This window comes from Pararge aegeria, chromosome 13 (assembly GCF_905163445.1).
Source record: "Pararge aegeria chromosome 13, ilParAegt1.1, whole genome shotgun sequence".
In the NCBI taxonomy this organism is placed as follows: Eukaryota; Metazoa; Arthropoda; class Insecta; order Lepidoptera; family Nymphalidae; genus Pararge; species Pararge aegeria.
Window position 1 is genome coordinate 4,030,485 of NC_053192.1, and position 27,439 is coordinate 4,057,923.

The 27,439-nt window shown below is 35.2% G+C and overlaps 3 protein-coding genes across 11 annotated transcripts in view; 2 read left to right on the forward strand and 1 right to left on the reverse strand.

The window, feature by feature from the left end:
* Nucleotides 1-6,921, forward strand: part of LOC120629024 (perilipin-4) — a 36,315-nt gene extending 29,394 nt beyond the window's left edge. For all 9 annotated transcript variants that reach the window (XM_039897751.1, XM_039897753.1, XM_039897756.1 and 6 more), the window contains 5 exons: nt 767-844; nt 1,827-1,916; nt 3,068-3,175; nt 3,932-4,125; nt 5,558-6,921. In XM_039897751.1, the coding sequence (XP_039753685.1) occupies nt 767-844; nt 1,827-1,916; nt 3,068-3,175; nt 3,932-4,125; nt 5,558-5,647 (560 nt within the window). In that variant the 3' untranslated portion in view covers nt 5,648-6,921. The remainder of the gene's footprint in view (nt 1-766; nt 845-1,826; nt 1,917-3,067; nt 3,176-3,931; nt 4,126-5,557) is intronic.
* Nucleotides 6,922-9,730: 2,809 nt separating this feature from the next.
* Nucleotides 9,731-11,305, forward strand: LOC120628605 (28S ribosomal protein S18a, mitochondrial). Its single transcript, XM_039897065.1, has 3 exons — nt 9,731-10,077; nt 10,149-10,439; nt 11,103-11,305. Exons 1-3 carry the CDS (start codon nt 9,978-9,980, stop codon nt 11,243-11,245), a joined length of 534 nt encoding a protein of 177 aa, XP_039752999.1. The 5' UTR covers nt 9,731-9,977; the 3' UTR covers nt 11,246-11,305.
* Nucleotides 11,306-12,546: 1,241 nt separating this feature from the next.
* Nucleotides 12,547-27,439, reverse strand: part of LOC120628606 (ubiquitin carboxyl-terminal hydrolase 5) — a 28,363-nt gene continuing 13,470 nt past the window's right edge. Inside the window, exons 10-17 of the mRNA XM_039897066.1 lie at nt 27,111-27,322; nt 26,175-26,297; nt 25,422-25,536; nt 23,711-23,824; nt 22,986-23,136; nt 19,083-19,301; nt 15,932-16,041; nt 12,547-14,901 (exon numbers count right to left, since the gene is read on the reverse strand). Coding sequence (XP_039753000.1) covers nt 14,839-14,901; nt 15,932-16,041; nt 19,083-19,301; nt 22,986-23,136; nt 23,711-23,824; nt 25,422-25,536; nt 26,175-26,297; nt 27,111-27,322 — 1,107 coding nt within the window. The 3' untranslated portion in view covers nt 12,547-14,838. The remainder of the gene's footprint in view (nt 14,902-15,931; nt 16,042-19,082; nt 19,302-22,985; nt 23,137-23,710; nt 23,825-25,421; nt 25,537-26,174; nt 26,298-27,110; nt 27,323-27,439) is intronic.

Below are 27,439 nucleotides of genomic sequence, written 5' to 3' on the forward strand. Positions count from 1 at the left end.
AATACTCACTTAATTTTATACGCAAATCTCTAAACTAAATGGACCGGTCTGAAAGTAGCGCGTGTCTTTTTCCAATTGTAATATGGTAAAAAGGTACTATAATTAGGTACGTTGATGTTTGAGGTTATGTAACATTATTATTATTATTGCAAGTCACTCGTTTCAAAATAGGGAATGAAGAACCACGAACGAAAAATTAAACTCGATTCTAAGGTTCTTGTAAAAAAAATCTCAATTACATTCAAGCTGTGGTCCAAGTATCTACCGGTTTAATAATAGTTTAGTTTAGAGGTTTGGGTACAAAGGAAAACACAATATTTGCTATGACAATTATATCAGTAGACTTAGTGTAAGTTCTCATGTGAACCAACGCATTCAGATAAGCGTAAATCTGTAATTGATTCTGATAAAATATTCAGAGGGGCAAACTTCATTGCCAATACAATACGAAGAACAGATTTATTTTACTAGCGAAATTGACAGGTCTAGAAGTAACGCTGTCCTTTACACAATGCTTCCTCCCATAGAAAAGGACAGCACTAGTTTTATAGCTGTCAATTAGGTTAAGCTTTGAGATTTGTGTACAATAGAATTGGTAATACCTTTCTCCAAACTTGATAAGTTACACTATGAGCACTGAGACTACCCATAAGATACTTTTCGTGTTGCTTTTTATAATTTTTACCTGATTAGTTCAGAGCATTTTGGTCGCATGTGGCTGTCTATTAATTTTCCTTCCTCTATGTTCCTTTACAATTTCTTCTAGATACAATAACGTCTTCGGTTGAGGGCTCCGCCGATAATGCCGCAGATAACACTAATAGCTTTATTGATAGTGCAAAAGGTGAAGTTTATTTTTATTTTCTTATTTTTTTTTATTTTATGTTATGTTATTTTGTTTTTTTTTTTAGCATCTTTATCCACAGTATATTAATATAACAGATCTAATATAATTTCTTTTTACATTTAGGCAAAGACCCAATATAAGATGGATAATCTAGGTTTATCTGCAATTTTTGCCAAAACCAGTCACAAGCACTTTTGGATCCAACACAGGAACCCTAACCTTTTGGCCTACCTACTAATAATCAAATAAATTGATTACTAGCTACGCCCCGCGGTGTTACTCGCGAATAAGTTAACACACGTAATTTTATAATTGCATTTACGTGTACCATCTTATTACCGGCCCACTACAGAGCACGGCACGGTGATAACATATCTCACGGCAGGCGTAAATTGTCATCTTTGCTGTCAAACGTAATTTTTGTATTTTGTTTATTTCAAAAATTGATGATTGACAGCAATGATCGTGAGATTTATGCCTGTCGCAAGCCTGTCGTGATACGTATGTGATATCGTTCGTATCGTTATCACTCTGCGAGTCTCTTACCAAAATGAGAAGAGTTATAGGCCGTAGTCCACGCGGATTGGTGGACTTCACATGCCTTTGAGAACTCACAAGCATGCAGGTTCCCTAGATGTTTATTCGAACTCGGTCCCCGGTCGGTTTCATAAACCGTGCGGGGAACTAAGTATGAATTTTTCCGCGCGAATCCTGTGTTTATATATAATCTAATTTGTATATAAATATAATCTATATACATTTTAAATTTCATCGAAATTGGTTCAGTACCAAGGTAAGGCCTGAAGGGGTTTTACATACAAACAAACTGAGGCCTTTTTAATATTATAAGTGTGATAGAGTGATTATCTATCTACCAGAACTTACAGATATTTGAAGTCAAATATGTTATTATAGTTAATTTATGGCTTGTCTTTCAATACGCCTCAGTATATGGGACCTAATGGATTTGAGTTTGTAGATCTAATTACAAGCAAAATGGATGGCAAAAAAGAAAATGCTGCGACAGCTATAGATATAAGCGGAACTACAGAAGAATCATTCGGTACCGGTACAGTGTTCTTGAGTGAAAACGCATCTAATATATTTATTAAAAAAATAAATTTTTTTTTGGTGTTCTTAATTTTAGAGCCATGAATAAGTACTTTATAGTGACGAAAAAAAAATTCATGCCTAATTTAAAAAAGTGTTTGTGTGAGTTTTAACAGCGAATTTATGCTTTATCAGTAATAATTATGCTTAAAAACTTACATAGTTAAATTTACCTACTAGTTTTGTTGTGTGTGAACTAGTCAAACAGAATATTTAAATTTTCAACTATCGCCAACGAATCCAGATCGAAAAAAAAATCCACCGTTAACAGACGATTTCAAAGATACTAAAAGGTTCGAACGTTTTTGACAAAGTTACCTACTGTCGGTGAAGTTACCGATGTAGTTATCTAAAAAGTAAAGAAGCGCATGTTATTTTTACAAAAATGACTTGATAAATAACGTGAGTTAGTTTTTAAGTGTGAAATTAATCAAATAAATATGCACTATTATTTCATATTTCCAAATTACAATAAAGGTTAGAAACGAAATGTTGACCTTTTTGAACCGAATGAATGCACCATCCATTCTTTCATTTAAATATTTTCAATTTACATTCTATGTTTTTTTTATATTTAAAACGAAAATTACCTACGTTCCGTTGTTATTTCAATTAAATCAAATACACTTTATTGTATACCAAATACAAAGCATTTAAAAAATACACAATTAAAATAAAGAACAAAAGGAACAATAGGCGGCCTTATCGCTTAAACTCTACAAGGCAACCTACCAAATCAAATTGAGTACATGAAGTTAAGAAGAAGGCTTTGGGGTGTACTCAAAATAATACTTAAACAATAAACATAACAAAAATAAATAAAAATAATAATAATAAATTAAATAAAATATTCTTCAAATACGTACACATAGGTATAATATAAAAAATATAATAGAATATTTATATACATAATAATAATAATAATATAATATTTACAATATATGTCATAAAGAAGCCAGAAAGGAAAAGAAGAATGAAAAAAATAAAAGGCACTGTTTAAAAACACGCTTAAAAAGGGGGAAAAAGGAAATGATAAATAAATACACAGACTACTTAGGCGGTAAAAAGTGTTCTTTTTTAAATTTAATTATGCTTCATTTTCTTCTACAGACTCTATCAACGCGACAGTAGACACGACGAAAAAGACGGCAGAGGAAGCAAAAGCGCAAGCTCTGAAAGCTGCCGAGGCTGCCAAAGAGGAGGCTAAGAGGGCTGCCAGTAAGTAACGTTGCATTTTGTTACCGTTTTCAAAACAGGAGGAGGCATTTTAGTTATTCTTCATCATAACCGTTATAAACTCAATCATCTGATCAACCTTTTACCGGCCCACTACAGGTCATGGGTCTCCATAAATTCCAATTGCGTAAAATTGGCGTGGGGCAGCTGCTTTCTGAGTTCAAACCGTGGGTTCGATTCCCACAACTGGAAAATGTTTGTGTGACAAACATGAATGTTTTTTAGTGTCTGGTTTATCTGGATATTATAAGTATTAATGTATACTATTCATAAAAATATTCATCAGTCTTCTTAGTACCCCATAAGCTACGCTTACGGTTTTTTGGGGTTAGAAGAAGAAACACTTTATTGCACGTATAACATACAGGAAAAGAAACAGTAAGGAGTATACAGTACACAATGTAAATGCAAAGGCGGCCTTATTGCTGCAAGCAATCTCTTACAGGCAACCTTTGTAGATAGGACTTACAGCAAGAGAAAGGGATAGTGCCAAGAGTGTTGATAGATATACATAAATACCAAAATGTAAAGATACAAATACATATATAATTTAAATAAATATACGTAATATATAAATATATAACAAACATAATATATATAAGTAGATTTTAACACACAGTTTAAAAAAAAAAAAAGCATATAAAGAATCTACTAGAGGGTTAGATGGCGATGTGTGGATTGACGTAGTAAAATTTATTTATTTATTTATGGTCCCAATTAAGCTGGCTTTTTATTCAGACGCAGCAGTGGAAGAGTCGAAGAAGGCGGCTGAAAAAGCCGCAGCCGACGCCAGCAACGCTGTTCACAGCACAGTCGACAGCACTCTGAAGAGGGTTGAGGATGCCGCCGACCAGGGCCTGAAGAACGCCGGGCAAGTCGTCGACGCTAAGATCAAGGACGCAGACAAGTACTTGAGCGAGAAGCGGGATACGGTAAGACATTTACGATAAGCCGTTTTTAATAATAATAATTCTTTATTTTCAGGCAGGCCCATAAAACAGATTTGTTTTAGAGTACAATAGCAACAATAATAAAGCTAATGCAGAGGTATGAAAAAAAAAACAACTTAAAATTGTTGTTCTCGTACCGGTTTTTGTTGGAATTAGTTTAAGATTACTAATAAGTCCATTATGTTTCTCATACACACTAATTCGTTATTTTTTTTTTCCACTACAAGTTAGCCCTTCACTGCAATCTCACGCATCATCATAAGTATTTAAGTGATAATGCCGTCTAAGATGGTAGCGGGCTAACCGACTACGCGACATTCCACCGGAATACTTAGTTGGCAGGGCGGTAACCTGCCACGGCCAAAGTCTCCCGCCAGACCAGACCAGAGAAAATACAGAAATGATAAATTCCCAAATTACCTTAGTCGGGAATCGTACCGGGACGGGACCTCCGAATTAAATTCGTTGTCGAGGTCGTCAAAAATATTCCATACAATAATCGAGGGCTTCTGTTAGAAATCTTCTTTGATACGTTGTTCTTGTAAATAAATATATAATCTCAGACACCGCGTCGCGTCGCCCGCCAATGCTATTGTTTGCTCAGTTCGTAAGGGTCGCCGTGTGAATCAGACGTTTCTTGATATAACTGCGTTCCAAACCCAAATAGAAATTTAAAAAATTTGTCCGCGGATTGTCCACTGGGCTTGTCCAGTACTAGATATGTACTGGGGTCCAATCTATACATATGTGTGTGAAGTTATGTTTCCTCACTGATTTGTCACCTCACATTTGATCTTCATGAAGCGTCACACGACATATACAAAACTTCAAATTAAATATTAGTTTTATTACTTTACTAGCTGTTGCCCGCTACTTCGTCTGCGTTTGATTTTGTTTTTTGATGTGGCATTAAATTTAGTTGTAGATATAAACAAAAATAAGGTATTCAGTATCGCTAAGCCTTAAATGAGGGGTTTGCTGTTGTCCGCTGAGGAGTTCTGTCCTCTATCTCCAACCACAGTTTGGGCTAAATTAAACACATATTATAACCTCTATAGTACAAAAATAATTATTTAAATCGGTTATAATTTTTCGGAGTTAAAAAGTATCCTATATTACTTCTAACACTTCCCAGAATATGTGTACAGAGTTTCATGTGGATCGGTTAAGTAGATTTGCGTGAAAGCGTAACAAACAATCTTACATTGACATTTATAATATTAGTAGGGATTAATATTAAAGATGTTAAAAATATACATTTTTAACATTATTTCACAGATAGTGAATGATTTACGTTATCCCTTGATCATTCCGCCCTCTATTCAAAAATCTATATTAGATCTTCATAAAATGTGAAAGGGATAAAGAAAATATTAATTAACCTAAATAATTTTTATAATCATATGTATTTCAGCTGGTGTCCAACTTTTCCAACGCAGCACACGATGGTGCTCAGGGTGCAGCCGGACTCCTCAGCAAGGGGCTTGCAACCTTCCCCAAGTAACCACCTTCGCTTCTCCCCATCAGTCACCAACTCATCCCACATCTGCCTACATAACTTGGGAAACTAACAGACTGCATTGTACATTATATTTTTACACACAGACAAATAAAAAAAACTACGTTTTGTTATTGCATTATATTACATTTTAAGCGCAGACTAAAAGGTAATAGCGCGTATACTTGCGCTTGCGCATATATACGTGAGCGGAAAGTTTGATAATAACGGCACACTATATTTAATCCTGTAGTAGTTAATTTAATAATGTAGTATCCGCAAATACGTACAAACATACAGTTAAAAGTGCTGAATGTTAATTTTTAAATATTGAAAATGAATGCCCCATTTAATTAAGTTTGTAAAGTTGAACAAATAGCAAAAAAAAAATGGGAAATTTAGATTATACGTTCTTGTTTGGAAATTACGATATGTGCGACACACAGTGTCATACGTACTATGTTTTGTTTCGCACAAAATTGTTGTGCTCTAATGCTAAGGTTCTGGTTGGCTGGCTTCTCTAGACCTGTTTTTTTAATTAGAATACCATTCTAATTTCTTTTTTTTTTTGCCAAACATCTGATGAAAAATAACTGTAAAACTTCAAAGACTTCAATGTTCAGTTACGTTTCCCATCTCAATTCGTTAGTTATAAATGTTTAACATTTTGTTTTTAAGTTGTATGTAAACATTTAATATTTTTAAGAAAATTATATGAAGCTAAATTTTAATAACGTAAGCTTATTTGGATTACCATTCATGTTTAATAGTACCGGCTCGATTCTGGGACTATTTATGTGATTTATTTTCATTTGAATTGGCATAGTTCTTTATAGCATTCAATCTGGATTATCTAATATGAACGCTCTCAAAATAGCGTAGTTACTCATAAGTTTCGTGCTTCATACAATTTGTGTTTAAGGCTTACATTTGTATCAATACTATTTTAAATTATAGTTCTAATTGTTAAGTTTACTATTAAGGAAATTTGTTTTGTTATTAATGCATTTGGTATGCATTTTCAATTTGATAAAATAATGCTTTGCAGGTACCGTCCAAATATTGCCTTTACAAATAACAGATTTAATATGAATATATTATTATATGAAACAATTAGTGCTTTTACAATAATTCATAAAACAACTGCTTTGCAGTCTTTTTTATATCGAATTTTAAGCCACACCTCATAAATATTGTCTCTATTTTACATTATGATATGGTATAAATACTTGCATACAAACATGGTTAAATAATTTGCAATTTACGCTATTAAGGAAAAAGGGAAACTTTTAACGTACAGAAAATATTGAATTAATTATATGTTAAATGTTGATTGTATTTTAAAAGGACATTTATAATTTTTAACTTAATATATTCTTTGTTGGCGCTTATGAATAGTTATATATATTTATCGTATTGAATGTATAATATGTTAAAAATTAAATGTCATGTACCTATGTGTTGTTCAATAAATGCATTACCATCATATTCATTTGTTTTATATTCAATATTTCTCTAACTGTCAAGAGAAATGTAATAGGTACGCTAGCTCTGCCTACAGCTAGCGTGAACTCGGCATGTATCCATACTTTCCTAAAAGGTAATGTTAAAATAACGTTAATCTTTATATATATATATTTCTTGTGTCCGTGTGTATGTCACTGAACTCCTCCTAGACGGCTGGACCGATTTGAATGAATTTTTCGGTATGCGTTTGGGTGGTACCCTGGATGGTTTAGATTCACAAATCAGCCGACGGATGGCGCTGGGGTCAGCTAGTCCTATATATATATAAGAGAAAGTTGTGTTAGTTACACCATTTATAACTCAAGAACGGCTGGACCAATTTTAATGATATTTAATTTTTTGGATTTCTCTTAGACCGGAATAGGATAATAAGTATTAAAATATAACATTCATCAAAAAAAAAATAAGATCCGCGGTACGGAGTTCGCCGGGACAGCTAGTTTCGGATAAAGTTCCATGGCTAGTAACTTATTAACCAAACATATCTAATAATTAAGGTAAGTACTCTCTTAAGCGCTTTGTGTATGAGTGTGTACCGACCGACCCAGTACTCTATAAAAAAGCGTCAAAGACGGACAATCCAGAAAACCACTTCGTTATGATCAGACTCAGATCAGAGAATGTCTTCTATGAAATTGCCACGACCCTGGACCAATGCGCGTTGTCTTTCTTTAACTGTTGACACCACATGTCAGGGACGGTAACCAGGAGGTAAAGTCCGAATCAAACTTTATGGCCTCTTAAACTTCGTTTCGAAGCTTGGAATTTTATATTCGGTATCAGCCAACCAAAGCTACACTCGCAGCTAGCTTCCGCGAAACATAAAGTTTGAATCGTACTGTACAGCTTAACGTGCTCTCCGTGGCGCATTACATCACTAATCTGTCCAACTAATAGGACCAAAAGGATGCTAAGTTCCTTCTAGTACTACTACGAATAAACAAAATAAAATAAATAAATATAATACGACAATAACTCATCGCCATCTAGCCCCAATGTAAGCGTGTTATGGGTACTAAGATGACTGATGAATATTTTTAGAAATAATATACATAAATACTTAGAATATAAGTACATATAAACACCCACTGAAAAACATTCATGCTCATCACACAAACATATCCCAGTAGTGGGAATCGAACCCACGGACTTGGACTCAGAAAGCACGGTCGCTGCAAACTGCGCCAATCGGCCGTCAATTAATAACGTAACGTAGAAGACATTGGCAACTTTTATAAATTACGTGACTGTAACATCGATCAGATATGGTAATATTTGTTGGGAGGTTCTGGCAGTCTCATTTCGAAAATTTTACGCTGTTTAAATCAGACTGTAACCCGGTGACCTATCACACACTCCTAAAAAAAAAAAAGCGCTGCTCATTCACCATTTAAGTACCTAGTAGTCTAGCTTTTTGTGACAGAGATCGTCCGGGGAAATACTATAGTCATGCTTATTTAAGCCGTTTTGCAGCATTGTTGCAATGCTGTGTTCCGGTGTACCTAATCTGTGTTGCTCTGTAGGCGATGGTTTTCCACTTACCATCAGGTGCGCCATCTGCTTGGTTCGTCAATTATTACTTTTAAAAAAAACGACAAAATTGATTAAAATATTACATTAAGTGCCACTTATGGTAAACTGGTTAATGGATTAGGAGACAAAAAAATTAAGTAGGAATTTAATTTTTGCCCCGTAGATAAGGTTATATGCATAGTTTAGAGTAATTAAGAATAAAATATTACGATTCATACCACTATCACTTCATATCACTTCTTTAAGTACCTACTTTGCCCTTTAGTTCGTTTATGTATTTATGAAATTTGTTAAAATTGGGAAAGAATCAATATCGTATTGTTAGTTGATTCGCATTGATTCATATGCTAAAGGTTGACGAAGAAAATTTCTAGGATTTTTTTTATTTAATCCTCATAAATGTGCCAGGTTATCGCTAAGCCTCAAGTGAGGGTCTTGCTAAGTATCAATATATCTCTTAAAAGGAACTATGCTGAATTTCGGGACAAAAATCAATCTTACAAAGATTCATTTGAATTCATTCATTAGTATCTGTGTGACGTGAAGCCAAAAAACAGACGGACAGACAGAAATGAAAATATCAAAAAATATCAACAATGTACAGAATTCTAACCATAACAGTAATATTATAAGCATCGATATTTTTCATCATATCAGAAACTCCAACAAAGGTGTTTTTTGTGAATTAATTTTTCCTGAATTTTGGAATCATATTTTCGTAGTTTGTAACACTTACATTGGTATATAATTGCTTTATACCCATACTTTATACGTAACAAATGTTGGCGAACTTTCTAACAAATTTTTACTCGTCGCTTGATTTAATCTCTTTTAATAAGGTACCTACCGTGATTTTTATGGAAAATATTAACTAAATAGAGAATAATCAACTTTTTCTTTAAATTTGGTTCCATGATTCCATATGACATAAAGCAGTCCTGTGTACTTTGTAATAAAGCACAGCTGCGCCATCTAGTCCGCAATGGCTCTCTTATTGCACACTCATTATTGTCTTTTTTGAGCAAACTTCGATTAGCTAACGCAAGCTATATATTCCTGGATTCGGTTTTACATGAAGTGTTTTTTTAGCCACCTAGCTAATATGCTTAAAAAAACATTAAAAATGTGCGCTAGATTTCATTTGCCATAGAATTTTTAACTCACAGCAGTGAGAAATCTAAACGCTTTGTGACAGATGTCAAAATTGAAAGCTGACATTGATGGTAGATGGTAAATAAAGCTAACATTTGCGAGATTTTTAGAAATCTGAAATATCATGTCCTTTCTTACTCGAGCTAGCTGTTTAGCTAAGAATGCAATATTATCAACATTCGTACGTTCTATATCAACTACCAATCAGTTACGGCTCAAACAAAGTAAGTATTACCTCTGTGACCACTAATATAACCTCAAAACTGCAAATTTTTAATTTGAGCAATGATTTCAGTTCACGAATACAAAGAAGGATCTACATTGATAGTAGAAGCAACATCTGTGCCTTCTCCGAATACAGAGTTGTTAGTACGAGCGGAAAAAATAAAAGATTTAACTCCTGCGGAGAAACCTGAACATACATGCTATATGTGTGCATTAGATTTGGATGTAAAGCACACAGATGTACTTATTTTGAGCCAGTTTGTTAGATCCGATGGCTGTATGTTGCCGCGGCGTATTACAGGGCTCTGTCGTCGCCAACAGAAAAAAATTGGAAAAATGGTGTCCATGGCTCAGAAAGCAGGTAATCATGTCTTTTATTTGTACCACTTTAAGGTGCAAATATCCTTTCTAAAATTATAAAAGCCGAAATTTCTGTATAAGAAAAGGAAAAACCAACTAATTCACTTTCACACCTTAGTAACTACCTAAAGCTGGACACAGACTTCCCGCATTTAAAGACAGCAGTGGACTCATAGAATTCTCTATATAAGTATGTTTTTATAGATGAACAGTTTCATGTGTTTTATTCTGGCACCACAGGCAATTCAATTGACACCAAATATCATACATGAAAATTAACATATTTGTGGTGTGTATCTATACTGTAGATCCCACTTTATATTAACACATTTTTTTTTAAATTTTTCAATTATGTTTAACCCTAGGCAAAGATTGTTGACATTTCAAGACAAGATTTATCCATTTCATATAAGAATGGAGGCCTGTTCCTAGCACTTTATTAACCGTTTTCTAAAGAAATGCGGCAACTAGTGCAGTTTGAAATATTATGAATCATTTATATTCAGACATTCAATAGCAATATTTAAGTTTGCAACCAACACATTTTTAAAGGATTCAATCATTTCCATCCACTTCATGTTTTGGTTGCATGCATCCCTTGTCCTTACAGCAGAGTGGGACAGAGAACAGGCTGATAATTACAAACAAATAATTAATTTTACAGGTCTGATGATCAATTTGACTCCTTCATACTGTAAAAAGGATCCAAAGCAGAGATATGCATACAAAAAGTTCAACACATACTTTGATGAAAAGACTATATTCATGCGGAACATACCTAAACCTGTTGATAGATTCAAGCGTTAAATGACAATAGATCAATTTATGTGTAAATTCTGTAATGTTAAATAAATTATGTTAGATTATTATACTTTTTATTTTGGCCACTTCTGATCTTTAATGGCCTATAACAGCCCACTGCTGGACAAAAGCCTTCCGCCAAATGGAGTTTTTTTTAAGCACTACAATTTAGCCCTTGACTGCAATCTGACCTGGTTAAAGTGTACACCATATTACACTAGATAATAATATGGTTACCGATAAACATGTTAGGTGACATGAAACTTATATGAAACCCATATCCTATGTTGGTCTCTATGCGACATCATACCACATAACATACATGCCGATTGTATCATCATCTGGGGAGGTCCTACTGCCTTGCTTTTTGCCTCTAAGCAGCATTGCAGTCTATAAAGAGTGGATGCCATTGTAATTTCAGGCATATGAGGTTTAACACATACACCTCCAGTTAGCAAAGTGTTGTTCTATTTCTAGGTGATGATTTTCCACTAATTACATGTGGACCAGCTACTTGGTCCGTCAATTATTACTATAAAACAAAATGGTACAATTATTAATCTTGCAAAATAGGTACTGAAAGAAAAGCGTCTCGCTTATGCTGTACTTCGCCTACGTTGTTTATTAGATCATGCCACACTACTGTATATAGAGAATATTAAAATGTATGTAATATTAAAAAAAAAACACAAATGACACATACTAGCATTTTATTTTCGTTGTCTATTAATTTTAATTCACTAGAATAACTATATTATAGTCTCAACATCAAAGGAGGATGGGTAAAAAGTTTGGAACCAATCACTGATGGATGATTCTTACGCTCATGGAATCAAGGTTCCTTTTCCTATGTAATTTCTGCAGAAATTCTTTCCCTATTTACTTAGCTAATTATCTAGCTACTCAATAAAAGGAACCTTATGCCCATTACGAACAGGCCATCTTAGCTATAACATAAAAACAGCTACAATAATAAAAAAAAGAAAATGATGACCTATCCTTAACAGTTACAATGTCTACCCCAACCGTAAGAAACTTATGTAAACCATAGACTTAAGAACAAAAAGAACGCTCATTCAGCCATTATTGCATGCAGTGCAGTGTCCAAAAACAGTGAAAACAACCTGCGCATGTCTTATTTCACACCTGCGGTATGTTGCTAGCTCACAAACTTTTTCTCATGCTCCCCTTTTGTGGTAAACTTTTAGAACATTAGAGAAAATGATTACTGTCAACTGCTAAATGGAATAAAGTGACTAACAGCCTCTTCTCTTCGAGAAACACTACTAAAGTGGAGTGGTTTTTGATGCCTCAATATTATGTGTACACGGTTTCTGCATGTTCTTAATTCTGTGGTTTAATCATATTTATCTAGGATTTTCAAATTATAATCATTATAGCATGGATTTCTATTAAAAAAAAACTTCTAAACACCCATTGTTATGTACCAAAATTACCCATGCTCCTCTCACTTCAACACAGTAGGGATTGTACAATTTTTCCGCTGATACATAGTAGAAGGCTGCTTTGCTTTACAAGGCATTTACAGATAGATCCCAGCTTTATGGTACAGCGAAAAAACTGTAATCTTGACACGATTAACAAATTTATACATGTCAAATTATTATGTTATTCTAACATAGGCAGTTAAAACTTTTATAAAAAACGGCATTATAATATATTAATTTCATATGCGGGATTATCTAATAATAATTATTATTATTGTTATGGAGAACATCCTTACAAATTGAGCTTATGAAAGACAGAGCACTTTGTAGAAAAACTAACATTCTTAAAATATCCAGAGTATTCTTGCATTTGACCAGGCTAACAAAACAGACTAATTAAGTTGTTAATATGCAAAATTGATTCAATTATTTAAAACAAAGACATTCATCATCTTTTGCCGCATTCTTGATGGTTTAAAATTGACAAATACTTGCTTTATTTACCTAGCAGCTCAACAAGGTTCAATAAGGCATAGCTTTAAGCGAAAGACATGTGTAACGCCGTCTACTAGAAACACATTACTTTCCTAGCATTTCAACAAGGCTCACTTTTAAGCCGGGGATGTGGAAACTCACAAACTTAATCAACATATTATCCTAGCGGTTTAAACAGGCTTAGTATAATTATAGTAGCTGAAGTATGAGATTTAAACTTGTAGCAAATGCTTTATTAAAGGATTCAAGCAAATGTTTTAGACGGGGGGATGTACTAAGCTCACAAGTAGAAATACATAACTTCCCTTGTCCAACAAGACAACTGAATCAACATAGAAATTGGTTTATTTACCTTGCAGATCAAAAAGGCTCACGCTTTTAGGTGAGGGGATGTGTTTAAGTACACAACTATTCAATTAATTCAGGCTGATTGATGATTATGACGATGTTGTTGACAGTTTAATTTAATACATATTTGACAGATAACAAACATGACTATTCATTAAAAAACTTACATTAGAGGCTCAGTACCGGTAGTATTAGATTTGTATGGAAACCCTGATGTCAAAGTAAAATAGGAACTTACTGTCTTTGTTATAGTGCTCAATTTCACACATCAAGAACCAAAACGCTTGCAGAACGTTTGTAAAATAAAACTTTAGCTACCCTAATTTTAGTGCAATTAGGTCTATTTTACTTTGTCTTTACAATTGCGCGCAAATATTGTAAGATAGCCCTGGCCACGTGCATACACAGTTATCGGCAGATCATTTTATTATGAATGATTCTATATCCTAAACTAAGCTAGATAGATGCAGTCTTTATTGCACTGAGTAAAGAAAAACGAGGTTGACAAAGACAAACAGGATAATATATTCGCACAGGCGGCTTTATCGTTTGATGCGATGACCTACAGACAAATTTTGATAGATATAGCTATATCTCTAAATCTGTTTTCTAAACCTAAACTATATATAATAAATAGTTGTTGCCCATGACCTCGTCCGCGTTGAATTTTTGATTTCTTGAAGTATTAAGAGAGTGTAAAAATTAAAGCTTAATTTTCATAATCAATTATGGAATTCCGCAAAGTATTACCTGCTTCTATCCAACAGTCAGTATCATATGTGTATTTCCAAGCTTCATAAATTCAAACATGGCTGTTGAAGAGTTGATGGTGGCGGAAGGCAATTTAGAAAAGTAATACATTTATTTTTGCGTTTTTTAGAGGCGATAGTAGAGATGAAGCGATATTTAGCTATTTGAGAATGAAGAACAATACATTAATACTGCAATAATATGCCGATAATTAATGTATGGAAATGCGGCTGGTTAGGGTTACCTAAATGACCTTGGCTTAATATATCAAATCAACATCGATTGAAGTATTGGAATATGAACTTTACTTTATGTGGCATAAAGCAAACTTTTCAATATATTTATGCCAGAAATATACGAGTGGACCACTCGTTATAGACCTTATAACACATGATATAAAGCTTACATTTCCATGCTATTATTTGAGTTTGTATAATGTACCAAGGTTATAATGTTACAAGAAAACGTTAACAAGTCACCAACACTTTAGCGCAGTCTAAGACAATTACTCTGTAAGCCGCCTGTCAACCACTCGGCGTCACACGCGTTCGCTAAACATCACAGCCTTTCGTATAGGTACAGGTATCCGAGATCTTTGGGGGGGTTTTCCGACAGGGCCACCTGGAACCAATATTTCAAATTAATGTTAAGTTTTTATTTCACGGTAATAATAGATAGATCAAACAGATAGGCCACCTAATGGTTAGTGGGTGAAAAAGCACACCTTTAAACAGTGCAATACTTCGCAACGCATGCAAGGGAATGCATGCGTAGGTGTCAAGCCTCATTTGCCAGCAATGCTAACAATATTATAGTAAAATGGAATAATAAAAAAAGTGTTGTTGAAAACTGAATATTATTATTTATTATTATATTAATATTATGCTATAACTTTGCTTGTGGTAAGTTATGAGTATATTAAATACATAATTCCCGTCGGCTTCAACAAGATTTGTTGATTTTATATTCTATTTTAAGGATGTCTAACTCTTTTTAGACGGCCGATTGGCGCAGGTTGCAGCAACCCTGCTTTCTGAGTCCAAGGCCGTGGGTTCGATTCCCACAACTGGATAATGTTTGTGTGATGAGCATGAATGTTTGTCAGTGTCTGGGTGTTTATATGTATATTCTAAGTATTTATGTATATTATTCATAAAAATATTCATCAGTCGTCTTAGTACCCATAACACAAGCTACGCTTAATTTGGGGCTAGACGGCGGTGTGTGTATTGTCGTAGTATATTTATTTATTATTTATTTGAAAATAAATTATATCTTGCTGATAATATAATTTTCTATCGGTAAAGAAATTGTTAAAATCGGTCAAGTAGTCACAGTGCCTATTGGGTATAAACAAACAAACAAACATAAAACCCTTTCCTCTTTATAATTGTTGACGGCCGATTGGCGCAGTGGGCAGCGGCCATGAATTACCACACGAATTTTTCAGTGTCTGGGTGTTTATATCTATATTTTAAGTACTCATGTATATTATTCATAAAAATATTCATCAGTTATCTTAGTACCCATAACACAAGCTAAGCTTACTTTGGGGCTAGATGGCGATGTGTGTATTGTCGTGGTTTATTTATTATTTATTCCTTTATTAGTATAGAGTGTAGATAATATTGCATTACGTGCATTTACATACCTTATTGTCATTGAATATGACCCATCTGCCTTCATGCAGAATGTGGCACACGTAGTGGCCCACCATGGTCGAGGTGCCCATGTGAGAGATAAATGCCACCAGCTTATATTCTGGAATACAAACATTTGTGAGAAAAATGTATGACACCTGTCAGTCCACCTGCCGAAGCAACAGGGACAGGGAGTAGGCGAAGTTTATCCCCCAATAATAATACACGTTGTTGTATGTTATCAAGATATTTTTCCACCTGTGCACCCACAGTCAGAGAGTTGAGAAAGATGTGGGAGATGATAATAGCAGTTATGTTTTGTTTGCAGTGCTATCAAGTTTATATTCTAGGTTCGGTAACAATTTAAGAACTGGTGTGATGTGTACAAGAGGTGCTTGAAAAAGATATAAGGTGTTAATTTCTATCTTGCTGGACAGATTAACCGTTTTATAATTAGAATTTCTTTTTTTTATATCTGAGTCAAAATTTGTCATCCAAAAACTATTGGATAGAAGCAGCCGTTACTTTGCGGAAATCCATGATGTAATGAAAATTAAGCTTAATTTTCTATAGTCCGCGAAAAGCAGGAGAATCTGTATGGTGCAATTTATAATTTCTTCAATCCTTATACTCCACACCAAACAGATATCCTCGGCATTGCACCTTCGCACGCACGTTTCGCTCCTAAACCGGAGATGTTGACTTTAAAATCCTTGTAAAGTTGTTTCAAATCATTGTAAAAAACAGGCATGTTTGAATTTATGAAGTGTGGAGTATAAGGATTGAAGAAATTATAAATTGCAAAATACAGCTTATCCTGCTTTTCGCGGACTATAGCCAATTAAGCTTAATTTTCATATTATATGGAGATTATTATTATTATTATTATTATATAATAGACTAAGCAGCTTTCGCTGATGCGTCTATATCATTTCTTGCGCTCTTTGTCTTTTTGATGTTTATCCAGTCTATTCTTAAACTGATTCAGTGATTCTGCAGTCACTACATCTTCAGGCAAGGCATTCCACATTTGTATAACTCTATTGCTGATAAAGTGCTTGGAAGGATTAGACGATGCCTGCTGATATTCAAGTTTGAGACCATAGCTCCTTAATCTGGGGTTACTCTTTTTTGAAAATATTTCCTCAAAATTCGGTATGTTGTAATACTTACTTAATATTTTATAAGTTTCAATGAGATCACCTCTTTCTCGCCTACTTTTAAGGGTGCTGAGTCCCAGGTTTGCAAGCATTTGCTCATATGAAAGATTTCTCAATTCTCTTGGCAGTTTAGTGGCTCGTCTCTGAACCTTTTCAAGCATTTCTATATCCTTAACAAAATAGGGACTCCAGACCTGGAAAGCATACTCCAATAAAGGTCTTACATATGTCTTATATATCTGTATGAAGGTTTTCTTATTTATATTAAAAAATGCTTTCCTAATTGTGTAAAGGATAGAGTTGACCTTACTGACAATAGCCACAATGTGCGCTTCCCATTTTAGATCACTGCTTATGATCACGCCTAGGTCTTTTTGTGTATCCACCACTTTCAATTGCTTATTACCTAGATAATATGGCAGCCGTGGGTTCTTCCTACCAAGATGTAAAACAGTGCACTTATTGACATTTAGCGATAGTAGCCATTCCTTCGTCCACTTTAAAATAGCATTCAAATCTTGTTGAATCATTTTATGCTGATGCATAGGGTTCCCGAAGAATTTTGTGTCATCAGCGAACAGGGAAAAAGGAAGATGTAAAACATTTTGCAGATCGGTTAAGTACAGGGTGAATAATATCGGCCCTAGTACAGAACCTTGAGGCACGCCGCTGCGTACTGGGCGAATACTTGAAAATTCATTGCCAATCCTCACGCGGAATTTTCTTTCGTTTAGGAAGTCTTTTATCCAGATAAGGAGTTTACCACGTATGCCGAGGTGTTCTAATTTAAGTACTAGTCGACTTATTGGCACCCTGTCAAAAGCTTTCTCGTAATCGAGATAAATAATATCAGTTGGCTGGTGATTGTCCCAGTTTAATATCCATTTACAAAGACAGCTCAGAAGATTAGTAACGGTAGATCTTTTAGGTGTAAAGCCATGTTGCTCTGGAATTATAATATTTTGTTTAATTATAAATTCTCTTATACTGCCAGCTATGATTTTTTCAGTAGCCTTGCACAAGATACTTGTCAAGCCGATCGATCTATAATTTTCAGCGTTTAACTTGTTTCCTTTTTTGAAAATAGGTGTAACAGTTGCAATTTTCCAATCCTTTGGTAGCTTACCCGTTGCAAATGACAAATTCATTAGTAAAGTTATGTGATCAACAATAGCGCTACACTTTTGGAGCAGAATAGCAGGAATATTATCCGGGCCACTTGCTGTTGACTCATCAAAAGTTTTAATAGCCTTTCGTACATTTACCGGCGTAAACGCAATGTCTTCTAACGATGCCTGTACTCTTGGAATATGCACTTCTGGTAAAATCCCAGGAGGCTCACAAACGTAAGCATGTTCAAATTGACTGGCAAAAATTTCGGCTACTTCTACTGATCTTGTTACAATTATATTTGTTTGCGGATTCATAAGGGCTGGTGGTACGTCCACTCTTGTTGATATTTGTTTTCTAACATATGCATAAAATCCTTTATGACCACTTTCAACTATTTTCGATTCAAAATTAATCCTACTCTGCCTTGTTATTTTTACTATTTTATTATTTGTTGTTCGATATTCTTTATAAGAGTCTTTATCTTGATCTAGTAAATAAACGTTCCAAAGCTTCTTCTTTATGTCAGTTAATTTACATATCTCCTTAGTAATCCATGGCTTATTTTTTAAGCAGTTTTTACGGTTCTTTATTTTTGGTATAAATTTGTCAATAGTTGAATTTATATTATCCTTGAACACTTTCCATGTGTCTTCTATTGAAGCATTTTCTGGTATTTCAGATGAAAGCAAGTAGTCGTTAATGACACTGTAGTCACCATAATTAAAAGCTCGCCTTGTAGATGTTGTATGATTCGTAGCTTGGTTTAATAATTGATAAAGTGATAAAGTGTTGTCTTTTCCCCGGGGAGAAAAATGGCTCTTGCTCATGTTAACAAGCTGCTTGGCTGGTTTCGGTCAAGGTCACCCGGTAATAATATCAAAATACTTACTTTCTGGTCCGTCTCTGCATCCCAGCGTCCTATCCTGGACGGGTGCGACGGGCAAATCCTCCGCATCCAATTGGTCCGCGTGGCTGAAGATCCAGTCCAACGCTCTGCCAACGTCGCCCTCTGTCGACCGCAGCGCCCTCACGGCTTGACCGCTCGTGAATCCCATCGATGTGATCTGTTCTACGCTGGTTTCGTCCACGGGTATATTCGCTGTAGCACCTAAAACAATGATGAATTTTATTTATACTAAATGAGGCAGGTATGTTATTACGTCGATACAGAATTACCAAAAATTTGATTTTTGACATTTTCAATTTATTGACACCGTGGAGTGCGTGACATGAAATATGACGCAGAAAACGTCGATAATTCTGCGCCCCAAACGATAAAGTATGATATTATTCTTGATAGTTCCGTGTACAGTTTACTGAAACACGCAACTTAATAGACCGAGTGTATTGCATTTTCTATACACCTTTACTAACCATTATTATAATATACTTACGAAGTGGGGCAGTCGGATTTTTTGTAACTAAATTGTAATTAGTGTTTCCCGCCTTACCGCATAAAAACAGAGAGTTAGCTATAACATTATCTAGGAAAAAAATTGTGAAATTTTAAATTACGTTTCTTGATTTGCTCTTTATTTACGCCATAATATTCATTTTTAACTTTTTCAGTTGAAATGATGGCGAGTAACACCGGCTACTTTTTATCCCAGGCAATCAGAACAGACTGAATAATCTTTAGCTTCAAATTTGTTTTTTTTTATATTATGCATGCTGAGTAAGCTTTTAAGTGCAGTGTACAATATTATAAAACAATTGTTAAATGTGTTCGTGTATCAAGACAGGCTTCCTACAACGTAAAATAATAAAGTATATAAACTGGATCGTTTTTGTCATCTCAACTTAAAAATGTGTAAGAAGAGAAGAGAAGAAATATTATTTACTTTGTGGTTATTAGTATTTAAAAAAAAAAAAAAAACACCGACGAAGAACGCGGGCGACAGCTAGTACCAAACGAATATTAAAAAAACATTGTATTAATCACAGAACAAATAAGACAGATTAAAAAAACCCAGACTTTAACAAAGTGTATATTATTCTACTAGTCAAGCCCTTTCATTTGATACCCATATTGAGGGAGTTATGAAAAATTTATGCAATTCGCCATTTGTGATGGCGGCCATCTTGGACCGATTTTCATCAATTTTTTTTTCTTTATTTGCTTTAAATTTAAAAAAAAAATATTTAAACTAGCTTATACAGTATGAAGACAAAATGTACAGCTACTTATAGGTAAACACGGCATGCAATAAATAGTATTGTATGTATAAAAGTTCATTCAGGCCATCAAAACAACAACAACAAATACTAAGAATGCTCCTGACAAATTCACCTTTGAAACAAAAATCAAAACACAGACATACAGACACGCAGTGGCGTGCACAGAAATTTGGACCAGCATGGCTAGCATGGTCAGTGCACAATTAAACCCCTGGGGAAAGGATATAAATGTATCTTCTCCCACAGCTTTATCAACTCTTAGAGCACTGGCGACCAAGTGGAAACTAGAATAGGAAAAAAAAGAAGTATAATGTTTTCTATCTCACTCTGTCCCATACATTTATGTGTTTGTTTCTTTACCTAGATAATATACGGTTTCCTTGGTAACTTACTAGGAAAAGGGAACCTTTTCTCTATGACTACATTTTAAAACATCAAAACCTTAACAGAACTGATATTATAAGAGATCTCGGGGTACTCCTCGACACTAAACTAATTTTTGATTATCATATAGATGCTGTTGTGACCAAAGCATTTAAAGCTTTAGGTTTTATTATACGTGTTAGTAAACCATTCAAAAAAATGAAAACCATCAAAATCCTCTACTGTTCACTGGTCCGTAGTCAACTAGAGTATGCTTGCCAAATATGGAATCCTGCGTATCACATTTATATCAATAAATTAGAAAGTATTCAAAAGAAATTTATTAGATTCCTTAAGCACAAATTTCACCTTCCTAAAACTTCCTACGAAATATCATGTTCGGATTTACACCTTGTACCCCTTCATACACGTAGAAACATTGCCGACGTTTGTCTCTTACTTAACATTGTTAGAGGGTCAATAGATAGTCCGGAATTACTTACTAAGTTAGATTTATTTGTACCCTCGCGATTACCTAGGCATAAAAAGATTCTGCACGTACCCTTAACTAAAACTAAGAATAGATTTAATTACTTTATAATCCGTTTCTCTCGCCTTCTTAATTCTGTTTACAATGACCCCGAAATTGACTTATTTTATGGAAAGATGAATAGTGTACGTCGCAACTTAGTAGATAAACTGTTGCATGCTAGGTAAACTTAACACTTTGTTTTAGTTTGCTGCGTTTTTGCTGGGTTCTATCAGGTACCCTTGTTTATATAAGACTTATCTGTGGAAACCTGTTATTAGTTTTAAGTCAATCAATCTATTAACTAGTTAGTATCTACAACTGTTGGTTTTCCAATTGAAATTGAAATAGAAAACTCCACTGTTTTTCTAGGAGTGACCTTAGATTGTAAGCTACAGTGGGGTACCCATATAGAAAGCCTAGCGAGTAAACTCAGCTCAGCTGCATATGCAATCTGGAAAATTAGACAGCTTACCGATGTTGAAACAGCTAGGCTTGTTTATTTCGCATACTTTCACAGTATTATGTCCTATGGGATCTTGCTGTGGGGAAAAGCTGCAGATATTGAAAGTATATTTATACTACAGAAAAGAGCCGTACGATCAATATATAAACTTGGATCACGCGAATCGCTTCGTGAAAAATTTAAACAAATAGGTATTCTTACAGTAGCTTCGCAATACATTTATAATAATATAGTCTTTGTGAGGCAAAATATTACTCTTTATAAATCAAAAGCTGAAATTAACAATCGACTTACCAGAAACGGTCATAAATTAGTGATACCTGCATATCGTCTGCGAAAGGTGCAGAACTCCTTTGTGGGGTTGAGTATACGCTTTTACAACATGATTCCTAAGGAAATTCTTGACCTACCAATGCATACATTTAAAAAATGTGTAAAAACGCATCTAGTACAGCGAGGTTACTATACATTTGATGAATTCCTCAATGACAAGGTAGAATGGAAGCAGCCAGCCTCGCTCTCATCTCCCGCAAGATAGCAAAATGATTGTAAATGTTGATGTTGGAAAAGAGCAACTACTGAGTTTCTTGCCGGCTCTTCTCGGTAGAATCTGCTTTCCGAACCGGTGGTAGAGTCACACAAACATGCATACTTGACGTTTCAAAAGTGCTTATAAAGTAGGCCTACTTGAAAAAAAAAAAAAAAAAAAAAAAAAAAAAAAAAAAAAAAAAAAAAAAAAAAAAATTAAAGAAAAATGAAATAAAATAAAACTTAAATAGGAAAAATAAGTTAATTAAACGAAAGCGACGTTGCATGTTTGCGCATCACAGTTGCCGGGCATGCAACGTCGCAAAGCGAAAACGTAACGAGGTCATTCATCAGTAGATTTTACTCCTCACATTTTTCTAATACCGGGCGCCTCATATATGAAAATCGATTCTTAAGGAGTAAACTCCAATAATATCCAAATAATTTATGTGTAATAATAAACGGGGGTAAACTTCTCCAATACTATATTTCCGTACTTTAGCTGGTGGACACGTTAATTAAATCCCTTGTCAGGGGATTTAATCGGGGGATATAATTTTTATCTCCTGCTCGTGCTAGCCCTGCTGGGTATATAAACAAGTAAAATGGCATAAAATGTCAAAATACTCCTCTGTTGACAGTAACATGAAAATGCAGTGCTTTTGTGCATGTATGAAGTGCACGCCATTGCAGACACACTGTGCGCGAGGGGTTAGAAATATTATTACCCGATGGCTGCGAGCCCGGGGGTTCGAACTTGTTGGCGAAGTCCCAGTCCGTCATATGCTCCATGAGCCAGTTGGATGCTGCCTCAATGCCGGAGTTGTTTGTGAAGTACAGCGACTTCTTACACGCTTCCACAGGGAAACCCATAGATAACTGTGGAGAGAAAATTATTTACATTTTAGGACATTCGAGCGCTGTGGTTTTAAGTGAAAGGTCCCGGATTCGTCCCCGGGTGGAGGCCATTAGGGAATTCAAAATTTCTACATTTTCTATGGTCTGGTCTGGTGGGAAGATAAGCCGCTAAGCGATTTTAGCGTTACGGTACGATTACCACAACTGGAAAATGTTTGTGTGATCAACATGTTTTTCAGTTTCTGGGTGTTTATTTGTGCTTTATAAGTATTTATGTATATTATTCATAAAAATTTATGTATATTATTCATCAGTCATCTTAGTACCCATAACACAAGCTACGCTTACTTTGAGGCTGGATGACAATTGTGTATTGTCGTAGTATATTTATTTATTATTTATTTATTTTCATAAGGGTTGCTCTGTTTATCGAAGACGGCTTTCCACTTACAATCAGATAGGACATCTGTTCGGACCGTGGATTATTACTATAAAAAAAAAAAACAATCTCTCTCTTCTATAGTCTGTCACTATTTAACGAGTCTTCCTCTAGGAAAATGATGGTATACCAGTGAATAGAAAGCTACAGACTCACAAGTTGTGATAGTAGCTCTTCGTTATAGACCGGCGCTGGAGTTTCTGGCGTCGCTTCTGGCAGCAAAGTCTCATCGGGCTGCCGGCCGCGACCTCTAAGGCAACCTAAGTCGACCTGGAATTAGAGTGAAAATAAAAAGATTAATAACAATATTATAGGAAATTATGAAACGTAATATGAAAGGATTATGAAACCTACATGAATGTACGTAATTTATATAACTAAACTGCATCACGAGATATAATAAATGATGTGAAATCATTCATTTAAGATTGCACTTCTACATAAATGAATATTAACACACACGCACACATTTAAGCGGACTCACACCCACTCACATTCATTCATGCTGTTGTGAATATCGTCACTGATTGTTTTGTATATGTTGTGCTAGCAACGATTGTTTATTGTCACAGTTTAGATTTGTAATCTAGTTTTGCCCTTTTATTAGTAATAAGATAAACACTTAACCAAAATAATTTGTAACGTTGTTGGATTACTTGTTATTAGTTACACAAGACAGGTAATAACTAAAAGTTGATCTTAATATAAGTAAGTTTTGTTCTAAGCTAAAACACAAAGTATGTGTACACAATTTGGAATTAAATTAAACAAAAAGTAAAAATAAAATTAAACTTGAAACAAATATCACTTAAAAAATAATATATATTATTTTGACGGACCCACTTGAAATGGACATAACTTAGTGACATCTGCAAAATGTAGAAAACTCATTTGTGGTGGTTCTGTTTCTAGTGACTCTACCACCGGTTCGAACTCAGCAGATTGCTCTTTTTCAACATAATTTTAACAGTTCACAATCTTTAGAATTTTACCATCTTGAGTGAGATGAGAGCGAAGCGGTCTGTTTCTAAGAAGTCTTGTCGTTATGTGTATGACATGCTTTAACAGTGAAGTACATCGTGAGAAAATCTACGTGTTTGACAGTTGTCCGGAACGTTCTGAAAGGCGTGTTAAGTCCACCAATCTGCACTTGGCCAGCGTGATGGATTATGACCTATATAACCTTCTCACTCTGGGAGAAGACCCGTGCCCTGTAGTTGGAAGGTAAAGCAGCGCTCAATTTGGATCCGAATTATATCGTACGTAAACGTATGAACACTGTTCGTACGAATTGAGTGCGCACACTGAATACGTTTTTCTCCGTCAAATATACAGAGTATCGGTGTTAGCGCTTACGGGAAGTCATCTTTGCTGCGATGAATAATCTTTATCTTTTGGATTATCATCTTCTAAACCGTAGATTGTGACGCCGGCGTCATTATCCTAGAACCGAATGGGTGCGCGAAATATTTTTAAAAAGAGATAAATTCGGTGAATTTCATCACATTATGGAAGATTTGTATAATGATGACAAGTGATAAGTGGAATCGCTTTGATCCCACAAAGATTTATGCCCGTGAACCAAGTTAATTAATTTTACTACATCCATTATTGATGATGAACGCACGAACGTGTAATAAAATCCCAACAAGTTCGGATTGACTTCGGACGTCGGACTTGCACGCACGTATAAGTACGACTAACTCGCGCGCAGTGTGAGCCCTTTCATAGTACTCAGAAGGTCGGGAATGTTCGTGCGTGTTCGAAAGTTTCTGCACGAATGGAATTCGTACGAAAACGTATTCAAAGTGAGTGCGGCCTAATGGGTTAATATGATGATGATAACGATATGGGTCTTAGAACTTACCTCCCACGGCATTTCAACTGCCACGTCTAGCTTCGCTGGCGTCCAGTCTTCTTTGATCGTGAACTTCTTCAGTTGAATCAACAAATAGTCCGGGAAGGTGGCCAAACGTGTTATTCTGGCAAAGGAAAGACAGAGAATTTTATTATGATCACGACCCTATGATTGCTAACCTTTCAACAGAATACAAGCGAATTGAGGTTTCCTTTTTTTTAAGTTTAACAAACTTTATACACTTATGTTATTATATTATCGAATTTGGGTTCATAGAACATGACAAACCCACATTCGTATTTTAATGCCTAATTATCAACAGTTTGAATTAGATTTTTTCTGCACTCATAATATGAATCCTCCATAAAATATTCTGAAACAGTAAGCTTACTGCTAACGTTAAATCAACGACTAACTGAATGGATACCTAGAGACAAGAAAAGGCAAAAAGGTCGTCAAAAGAAAAGGTGTACCGATGTTTTTACGCAGAATATTGGCACAGATCGGGATCTTTGGATAAACTTGGGCGAGGCCAACCTTAAATTAGACCTAAGAATTAGACATTAAAAGACATAACAAAATTAACTTGATATAATACTTATCAAATACATTCAATTTTGTAATAATGATAAGTAAATTGTTATAAAAGAAAAATGTAATAATTGGTAGTAGTATAAAGGCTTTTTATTTTATTTTATTTATAGTATAATTATTAAAATTGACTCGAATCGCTTAGTTATTTGGTAAAAAATATAGACTCACTTGCGCGCAGTAACTTTCTTGTTTAACGCGGAGCTGAAGAACTGCTCCACGAGTTCTTCCTTCATGAAGCTGTCCAGGCACGCCTGGAACGGGATGTGGGGCCGGACGGTTTGTGACGAGTCTCTGGTGAACAACTTGAATACAATTATTATTGTATGGAACAACGTAACCGTAGCCAAAACTATCGGATATCCGAAAAACTAATTTGAAGGCCCACTGGCGCAGTGAGTTTCTCACGGACTTACTCAGTCCAACTCCGCGGGTTCGATTCCCACAACTGGAAAATGTTGTGATGAACATTAATGTTTTTTCAGTGGGTGTATATTATAAGTCTTTATGTATATTATTCATTAATATATTCGTCGGTCATCTTAGTACCCATAACACAAGTTACTAATGGAGAACTAGTCGGGAGTGTTGATGAAAATCGGTCCAAAATGGCCGCCACCACAAAATTTATTTTCTCACAACTCCCTCACTATGGGAGTTAAATGAAACGCCTTCACTAGTAGAATATACCATACCACAAGATGGCGAATTACTTTTATTTCTCACAACTCGTACCAAATAAAAGGGCTTGAAAGTCGGGGGTTTTTTTTCATTTTTAACTTATATTTTCTTGGGTTATAAAGATTTAAAGAAAGTTTTTTTAACTTTCTTTTTTTAATGAATCACGAAGATAGCAAATTCGTATAAGGGTGAATTAAAAACGTGCGCACGTCCGTCGTCGTCAACTCACAGTAACTGTGTAGTAGTTAGTGATTTAGAGATGGGGGGGGAGGGAGGGAGATAGAGAGAGGGGGGCGTTAGAGAGAGGGGGGGGGAGAATAAGTGAGAGGGGGGAGAGAATAAGTGAGAGGGGGGAGAGAATAAGTGAGAGGGAGGGAGAATAAGTGAGTGAGTGCGTTAGTAAGTGAGTGAGGTGAAGTGACTCACAGTCTCTGTCCGCTGGCCTCAGCTTGCGCGCGTCTCGCCTCGTACTCCCGCACTTGCGTCGCGTTGGTCGCTGCTGCCACCGGCACGGGAAACGGCAGATGGTGCTCTGCGCGGTGAGTGTACCTCACCCCCAGCGACTCGGTGCACTGGATGCGGTCCTCCACCGCGAACTTGAGGCAGTCCGCCGGGTTGGATCTGTGACGGCTGTGGCGCTGGGAAAAAAATACAAGTTTGTAAAAGAAAAAAAAATAGGCTTATAAATAACAGGATAGGTAGCAAGTGGAAAAACTAGGATTCGAATATAATCTCATCATCATTAGGTGCCATCT

Excerpts from the sequence above, each read along its gene's own strand:
- LOC120628605 (XM_039897065.1), top strand. The coding sequence starts at position 9,978 with ATGTCCTTTCTTACTCGAGCTAGCTGTTTAGCTAAGAATGCAATATTA. Across the intron at positions 10,078-10,148 it reads TCAGTTACGGCTCAAACAAA|TTCACGAATACAAAGAAGGA; the intron begins GTAAGTATTACC and ends CAATGATTTCAG. Across the intron at positions 10,440-11,102 it reads GTCCATGGCTCAGAAAGCAG|GTCTGATGATCAATTTGACT; the intron begins GTAATCATGTCT and ends TTAATTTTACAG.